Here is a 9,173-nt window from a genome sequence, read left to right as displayed (position 1 = left end):
TATCACGAGAACGTCACCCGCGTGTAAAAAAGAAAAAAAAAGGTTGAGTTTAGGAAAAGAACACAGGGAAAGGCTTTAGTAACACAAAAAAAGAGGTAAAAACATGCTTAGGAAAACAATAAACGGTTGGGTTTAGGAAAGAAACATTGGGGAAGGCTTAGAATACAATAACAACAACAAAAATGGCTGAAAATCACCACACGCGGGACGCGATCCCGGCTCTCCTGGGTGAAAGTCCTGTGTTTTACCCATCCACCCTCCTTCTGCGGACCTACGTCTCTTTATACTACTCGCTACGGTGAAAATTTACTCGTAATGTAGGTCAATGGCGGGCAAATTGCGTTGATAAACACGCTAAAAAGCGATTTTGCATCTTGATAACACGCCAAAATGGCATACGAATTGGCGTGTCATACATACGCCACTTCATGAGATCAGTCTGGGCTGGACTACAACAGAGCTGTTTGGAGCAGTTCGTGAACAGTGTTTTCTGTTGGAGATGGTAAGTGGCTCTGGGGTGGACTTTAGGCTTTTTCACTTTGTAAACCTATAACATGCACAAAAAAGATATATAACACAATAAAGGAAAGGGAAAAATTTAGTGTTTGGCATTTTTTTTCTCTCAACCTTTATTGTGTGGTCGTTTAGTTTTATTCACCTTAATATCCATATCCAACACTGTCCAAACTGTTCCAAAATCCAAACCCCAAGTTCATTGGGTACCCAGGAAGCCATGATGACGTAACTTTTTGGCTTGCACACCTCACACTGGGAACACCACGGCGACCATAAATCTACTTTAACTTTGCCAAATAGGATTAAATTACACTCTCAAGTTGTATGGGCACCAAACAGCAAGAAACATGAATATTACGCAATGTTGCCTTAATGTGCAGTTCTAACTTAAGCTTGGTACTTGTCCAGGACTAAACTGGCAGCTAGAAATAAAAATAAATCCATATATTTACAGGATTCTAGATTAATTTTGTTACATTTAGAATTGATTATATAGACAAAGGCATCAATATTAATGAGTGTAATGCATTGAAAAAGTCAGATATGGCCATTAAAACAAAAATCTGATTGTTTGCACTAATGGAAAACATAATGAGGTTTATAGTGAAATTGAATGCTGGTAGTAGTTGTGTCGTTAACACTTTTACTAGTACTACTACACTAGTAATGAACTCACCTGTGCTGCAGGAAATTGGTCTGAAAGTTCATACGGTTCCTCTGGAATCCACTGCCTTTGCTCCAGACACCAGAGGATCTACTCAGGAAAAATTAAAATAAAAGATAGAACACTTTGTCATCATCATTAAAATAATATAATTTAATGGCTTCGAAACATACAAACTACATACCCATTCAAAAGACAGGATCCAGCAGCCACGAGCTATGCCCAACAGAATATTGAGAGTCCGCCGCTGACCCCCAGACACCACATGAGTTGTGCTCTCACAAACTCGGTCAACAATTGAAAAACCACCCAATGCCGTCACCACCTGAGCCAATGTGTGCTGCTTCCTACAAGAGGCGAGTAGAGTAGAATACATCCAACACAAATTATTTAATTAAGACATATTTTTACCAGCTTTCTCGCCTGTGCATTGAAAGTGTTGGGAGCAATCTGCTGCTGGTGACATTTATCTTAAGACATTTTAAGACATTTATTACTTACTCAGTGGGCATGCTTGTCATGACCAATGTTCTCATAGCCTGAAACAAAGATAAACACAGAAAACTTAACCAAATCTTTCTTTACTTAAACGATCATGGACACTTCTATGAACCAATTCTGTGTAGACTTAATGTAATTTTAAGCAATTAGACAAAAGCTAGAAGTGAAATCAAATGAAACCATTACACAATATGTTATTGAAAATAAATGTTTGTGTGTGTTCAGTGCTTTCATGCATTTTATTTTTGTGGAGTAATTCTAAGCCTTATAGTGTGGTCAAGGAACCCCTTATTGTATTGTGTCACAATTTCCACATATTTGGCAAACAATTACATATAAGTGGAGCCACTATAGAGTACAGATTTGGTTTGATTTGTTTCCTGGCTTGTGTATGTAGAAGCAAAGATCACAGAAAAAGGGAGCGAAATCTGTGAACTTTATGTGGAACAAATCTACACTTTAAAGTAGCCAATAATAGACATTTTTGACGGCAGACATGTTGACATGTCATAGTAGGAAAAGCACATGTGTATTCAAAACCATTAATGATGGCTGCATTCCCTCTCACTGAAACAGCTTACTGGGACACTTGATGGAATTGAGCCATCGTTAAGGTTATCAATTTCAGCTGTGCTTTTCCTACTAATGTCTGCTGTGAAAATGGTCCATTTATAGAGTATATAAATAAAAAATGTTTCGAAACACTGGGAAATGTAGTCTAATGCTTGTATGTTTCTTTTGGGAGCGAGTTTATGAGCTGGTTTGTTGAATGATACAGCACTGAACAGTTTACAGGATCATTATTCAACAGCAAAACAGACTTTCAATAACCCTGCCAGATATATAGTTGCATAGAGACCAAAAAAATCAAACACCAAAGCCATTAAATGGAGAAAAACATTCAGAGCCACTGAAACGGAACAGTAAATTTGTAACCTGATGACTGTGTTCCATCCAGCCTCGTACTTTGGCCCCAAGATAGCAAGTCATCATCGACACAAACACCTGAACAGCAGTTACAAACAGGACCACCGGGCCCTTTCCTGGTACACTCTGATATCTGGTCCGCCAGCTGGAAGTCAGGGGTTAAGGCCTGCTGCACACAGTGGTGCCAAAACGGCCCACCAGTCCCTCCAACACCAGTCACACATCACATGATCCTTGATAAGCAAGTTTGGAAGTCACTGTGTTGGTTATCATCACCCCATGACTGCTACTCATCGGTTGTCCTGACAGACGTTTTCTTCAAAGGAAAATGTTTTGATATTCCAGTTTGTTAATGATCCACAACAGGGATATCTTCCTCTAATTAGGGCTGGGCGATATGGAGAAAACCAAATATCACGATATTTTTGACCAAATACCTCAATATCGATACCGCAACAATATTGTAGTGTTGATTATTGGTGCTTTCACAAAAGATTTACACAATGAGATTTTTGATACATAATCATCAGTAATGTGGATATAACGTCTAAGTCGGGTAAAGGGAAATAATAGAACAGTTACAACAATCTGGTCAGTTCAGAAAATGACATCACTTTACTGTAACGCAGCCTTTAAAGCCAAGAAAAGACAACACTTAAGCCATATTCAAAATCTAAGACGATATCTAGTCTCATATCGCAATATCGATATAATATCGATATATTGCCCAGCTCTACCTCAAATACTACAGCACTGCCAAAAGGCGACAAGAAAATCTGTTCATTTTGAGGTCTTTCAAACTTAGTCAAACAACTAAAAACATGAGCAGCTATTCTAAATGTTCCTCAAAGGGGAATTTGGCTTATCTTATACAGTGGACATGTTCTGGCAGAGGCACAAAAAAAGGCATTGAAGAATGAGTTGGACATAATGAGCCTCTGACAAAGAGCTGGGGTGAACTGCAGCATGGCCTCTGAAGACAAGCGCTCCCAGCACAAATTAAAGAAATTCTTCACTGTATGAGTAGGTCTCCTTGATGACTGCTACAGTACTCCACTTGACAACTGTAGAGCACCTAACATAAACATTGACTGAAAATACCATGGGCACATATAGTAGCTCATGTCAGTTAACATTGGCGAACGGTCTAAGCTACTTTTTCTGACTGGCAATTATTGAAAGAATCTTACGCTTAAAAGGATTTATAAAAATTTCAAGTACATTTTTTTGAATATAACAATCTCAACGGCAACTGCACAACCGCACTGTATTCACCCAAAGTCAAGCAACATGAAATGTATCATTACCATCTGCACTTGCCATGATTGGTAAACTATGCAGGTGTGACCTTCAAGAATGTATCATGGATGAATGGGTTCACCAATACTGCCTCACATTTGAACATGAATCTATTATCAGGGTCTTTGCAGAACTAAGAGAACAACTACAACCATCTCTGTAATCAGGCTACAATAAAGTCAACCCATAACAGATCCCTGGAGGAGATGACGTCATCGTGTTTGGCTTTTTTCAGCTTGTTGAGGTTACCAGCGTAACGAAAACAGAGCCCAGGTGCATTTCACAAGCAAGGAAGTTGTACACTGCCATCACAGAGGCAAAACACAGGAAACCCTCAGGACCAGACAGAACCTTTTGACTAGATGCGTCAAACACCTACAGCTATGGAAGTTTAAGACCTTATGGAGGAAATCCTAATGCTGATGATAAAAAGGACTGGCACACACTCTACTGATGTTTCATTTACTTCCTGAACTTCCTATAATACAGAAAATCATAAATGTCAGGACATATTCTGCAACTACAATAGATTTGGAAGATAAATAAAGTAAATAAAGTATGACAAACACAGAGAACTGTGTCTAAGTCAACTACATGCAATTTAGCTGGTATGAAAGCACAACGCTGGACAAATGTATATACATTAGCAAACGGGAGATTTGTAATTAAAACCATGTAATGTGCAATCCCATGTCACAGCAGTATCCTTAAGGAAGCAGTAAGCTTCCCATTGGTGAATTAATACTCAGAACAACACAATTGGAAAAATGTACCATTAACATAAATTTTTTCTATGGAAAACTTTGATTCAATGCAAAAAGTCTTCAAATTCAATCATCATAATTTACACTAAACATTAAAAACAATCATGTCTTTTTACCTTTGTTTTGTTAACCATGTTCTGAAGACTCAAGCTGACTTGCTTATTGTGATTTTCTTCTTCGCCTTCAGAGGGGATCTCTGTTAAAACAGCTGCAGCTGTATGTGCATTTCCCCTACCTACATTTGAAAACAAGAAAAACAATTGAAAACTGTGGGCGGGGGGGGGTGTCACTCAAGCTATCACACAGGAGGCGTGTGTGTGTTTGTTTATCTCTAAATTTACACCTGGCTACAAGCAGTAACATTAAATTGCAACATTTTGAAACTAATTACTACCACACCACAACTACAAAAAAGTAACAGACTATTCACTCCATTTTATTAGAAATTAAATACATTCAAATTAATCATTATTTTAAAAGGACTCAAATATTCGCAGGTCTTATATATTGTTCAAGATAAACACATTTTCAATAAAATGTTAAATAAACTCAGCTTCAAATATATGAGAGAATATTATCAGTGAACATAATAATTCTATACTACATCAGCAGCTCAAAAGTACAATACGTACAATCTGCCATTGACAAGCCATCAAAACAGCCACATCACCACCAACATGTTGAGAACAGCTCCTTTGCTCAAATTGGCAGGTCTTTTAGTACATGAACTAATATTAAAATCAAAGTTTTTTAATGTTTGTGCAAGTTGCGAAGTACACACACTGGACATGTTGCCAGTCTATCACATACTGACAAACACATTCACATCGTCGGGCAAATAAAGCTTCCAATTCACCTAACTTGCACTTGTACAACTTGTCTTTGGATTGTGGGAGAAAACCAGAAGAAATGCAGAGGCATAGGAGAGTCTCTCTCTCTCTCTCAAACTTATGTTCGAAATTATAAATTAGGTCTTCAAAAGACAAACTGATTCAGACTATTACGACTATTCATATGAAGGCCTTATATATGTAACCTCACCTTCATGAGTGAAAGAATAATTATGTTGTAAACATTTTAAAACCACAGACATGACCCAGGGATTACAGAAAAATGTACAAACCTCCACCATTGTAAAAGTTCACCGTAATATTTTTGGTTTTTTTAGTTCATAATGATGACAATAAAAAGGAAAATAGTTTCATGTTCTAGCCTTACTACTCACTTTCCAAGGTATGACAAGGGACATTGACAGAGTTTTTCTGCAGCACCGATATTGTGTTAGTGAACATTGTCGGTTGTACTGATGCCGATGTTCTTCTCTGCTTCGCTGTACCACTTGTAGTTGTTCTGGTGCTTGTAAATGGCAAGGTGCTTTGTCTTTGCCTTTTTACCACGAGTGTTACATCGCCACTTGGACTCTCCAATGCAGGCAGAGATTCTTTAACATCCTGTTGTGGATGACTTTGAGGCTCACTGCTTGCATCAGACTGCTGACTTGTTCCCAGTTTCCTCTTCTTTTTACTGTTAGTTTCAGATACAATGATTTCACTCCTCCTTTGTTTTCTCTTCTTTGGGACAGAGTCTAACTCAAAAGGAATCTGAATGTCTCTCTTCATGGGTCGATTAGACAAAGGTAATGTCTGGTGATGGTTAGCTGGGGAGAAAAAGTCCTCAAACACATCATCTCCATCAGTGGATCCTGAGGCAACACTTTTAGTGTCACCAGATCGAGTGAAAGATCGTACCAAGGCAGAAATGGATGCTCTGGCTCGTTTTGGTATTTTCTGCAGTGGGGCCGCGGTTTCTTTTGACAGTTCAACTGCAGCATTGGCTTGTGACGAGAGGCAACCAGATGCAGCTTCTGAACAAAACTGGGTCTTAGTCTCTATAAACGATTTAACTGCTTTCATTTTTCGCATTCCCTTTTCAGATTTGTTAGGTGATGGACTAGATGATTTTATTTGTGATCGCCTTTTTTCTTTATGAAAGTTTTTGCTGTTGTCAGATCTCCTATCCTTGCAAGGTCTTTCTAATAAACCTACAGATTTGTGTTTCTCTGCTGGCTTTTTTCTGACTGAGGTCCCTATTGAATCTTTTTGTCTATTCCCTTCATCGTGCTCTTTGTTGTTTAAGTCAGGAAATTTCACAGAGCTTGAAATCCTTTTTGGAACATCATGGCAGGGTGAGAGCCATGGCTTTTTGGAGCCTTTCCTGTGGCGTTTGTCAAGATGGTCATGGTCAGTAGCATCAACTTGTGTTCTCCCTTCTTCCTTATCAGGTGAGTAAGCAGGTGCAGCAACAGAAGCACTGGATTCATCATCCGACTGGTCATCTATATTAAGGAAAAATAATAATAATTAAGGGTTTTGTGCATCATTTAGCCATATTGTGTTTATTGTATTTATTTGTTTGCTAGTGTGTTTAGCTGGATATGCCATTTTAAATTGTTCTTAACTTTTTGTGTAGCACCAAATTTAACAAGAGGCTGGTGAGCAGCTGCTCGTATAGCAAGTTAAAGAGACCACAGGCAAGGCTGCTTGGTGCTGTCATACTATTGTTTTAAAGCGGTTTTAATGTAATTTCTTTCATTTTATGAAACTGAGCAAAAATATATGTAGGATGGTGATGATATACTCCACAAGAGCAGGGATTCAACTTCAAGAAGCACTTGTTAAGGTACTAAGTCCAAGTACAAGTGCTATCTTGGTTTTTAACACATGGGTTCATCTGGCTTCATCTCGTTGTTTAACCTACCAGCCTACTCTGGAAATATGCTTGTAATGTAGATTCTAAATATTCAGACATATGCAAGGTTGTCCCTACCATTATAAGGCTTAGGCACAGAAACCAAGCCATTTTAGGCACCACCTAAGCCAAATTAATGTAACTAAATGAATTTTCTCAGATCTAATGATTGTAGTTGGTTCCCAGTGGACTTCTTTAGCAAATTTTGTCTGTAAGCTTTTTGAATGTTATCTCATCTAGCTTTTCCAATGTTTTAGACACGGTTTGGTAATAATAATGGTCAAATATGTGCACCTAAGTCTTCCACAAACCTAGGGAAAACACTGTATTATGTAGCCACTTTAAACACACAATCAACTATGGTATCAGGAAGTCCCCAACACTTAATTTCCCTGGAAATGTAGTAAGTGATCTTGGGGGTTGGGAAAGCTAAAAACTACAATACAATTTTCCATAGATCAGTAACACCACATTTTCTTACACATTAATTTGAAGACGGGTGGTGTGCTCCCAAGAGAAGGCTTCAGCCCAGTGGGTGAGCAGGATTCAACCATTTGAGAAGCTGAAAGACAGTGGTATAAATGTGAATTTCTGTTATTTTAAAAGTGCTGAAATATTTTTAAGACCTTGTCAGGTCATCAGCCTGCACAACTGCTGCTGCACAAACCTGTAAGTGAGAGGTTTTCCCGTTTCTCTTTCATGTCTTTCAAACGCTGTGCCATATAATCTGATCTTTTTAACGCGGGGCTATAGACGATTCCATTCTCTTCATCAATAAAGACGGGCGACACATCTGTAACTGTGGGTAAAAAACAAACAAAGGATGTAGTTTGTCATTTCACATATGTTTTTTAAAAGTTTCTAAAAGGTGCAATAATCTCTTACCCAGGGGTTGTTTTGGAGCTAGGTCTTTCATCAACTTGTCCAACTTTTTCCTCATGCGTCTGTCGTTTTCAGGTGTCCTCTCTGGAGAATCTTTTGGCTGCATGCAACGATGCTTAACGTGAATCAAACAAAAGAAAAGTTTTGAATAGGTAGTAAATATTTACACGTTTGAATACTTTTAAGGTCAAAATCACTTAAAGTGCTCATATTATGCTCATTTTCAGGTTTATGTGGTTTAATTTTCAGAAAACACCATATATTTGTTGTACTGCACATTGCTGCAGCTCCTCTTTTCACCCTGTGTGTTGAGCTCTCAGTTTTAGCTACAGAGTGAGACATCTCACTTCTGTTCCATCTTTGTTGGGAGTCACACATGCGCAGTAAGTACTGCTAGCTAGTCAGAAGCAGAGTATGAGGGCGTGCCATGCTAGTAGCTAGGCGAGCATTATAACGTGTGTTACAAAGTGATGCACGTTCGTCACAGAAGTAAAGGCTGGACTACAACGGAGCTGTTTGGAGCAGTTTGTGAACAGTGTTTTCTGTTGGAGATGGTAAGTCCCTTTGGGGTGGACTTTGGGCTTTTTCACTTTGTAAACCTATAACGTGCACAAAAAAGATATATAACACAATAAAGGAAAGGGAAAAAGCCAAAAAGCATAATATGAGCACTTTAAAATAAAAGGCCATGTTCTCACTTTGCTTCAAAAAGCTGAGCAATGGACAAATTGCTTTATCACTCAGTCTATGCAACACTATGACAATCAGATCAGAGCAGTGAAACATAAACTATAAGATTTATTTTAACATAAGAGGGTCCCAATAGGTTATGATTAGTTGAAAGAAGCCATTATAACAGGTTATAGTCACAA

At 38.3% G+C, this 9,173-nt stretch overlaps 1 protein-coding gene across 5 annotated transcripts in view; it reads right to left on the bottom strand.

Moving 5' to 3' along the window:
* mcph1 (microcephalin 1) overlaps positions 1–9,173 on the bottom strand; it is a 32,020-nt gene that overhangs the window by 20,710 nt on the left and 2,137 nt on the right. For all 5 annotated transcript variants that reach the window (XR_005637199.1, XM_039784940.1, XM_039784941.1 and 2 more), the window contains exons 6-13: positions 8,305–8,416; positions 8,087–8,218; positions 7,901–7,981; positions 5,897–7,006; positions 4,788–4,906; positions 1,682–1,719; positions 1,365–1,527; positions 1,193–1,270 (exon numbers count right to left, since the gene is read on the bottom strand). Coding sequence is in view for 4 of the 5 variants with exons in the window: in XM_039784940.1 (XP_039640874.1) it covers positions 1,193–1,270; positions 1,365–1,527; positions 1,682–1,719; positions 4,788–4,906; positions 5,897–7,006; positions 7,901–7,981; positions 8,087–8,218; positions 8,305–8,416 (1,833 nt within the window). In the remaining variant the exon portion in view is untranslated. The remainder of the gene's footprint in view (positions 1–1,192; positions 1,271–1,364; positions 1,528–1,681; positions 1,720–4,787; positions 4,907–5,896; positions 7,007–7,900; positions 7,982–8,086; positions 8,219–8,304; positions 8,417–9,173) is intronic.

Source organism: Perca fluviatilis, chromosome 19 (genome assembly GCF_010015445.1).
Source record: "Perca fluviatilis chromosome 19, GENO_Pfluv_1.0, whole genome shotgun sequence".
Taxonomy (NCBI): domain Eukaryota; kingdom Metazoa; phylum Chordata; class Actinopteri; order Perciformes; family Percidae; genus Perca; species Perca fluviatilis.
Note: the sequence above shows the minus strand (reverse complement) of the source record. Positions and strands in the feature narration are given on the sequence as shown.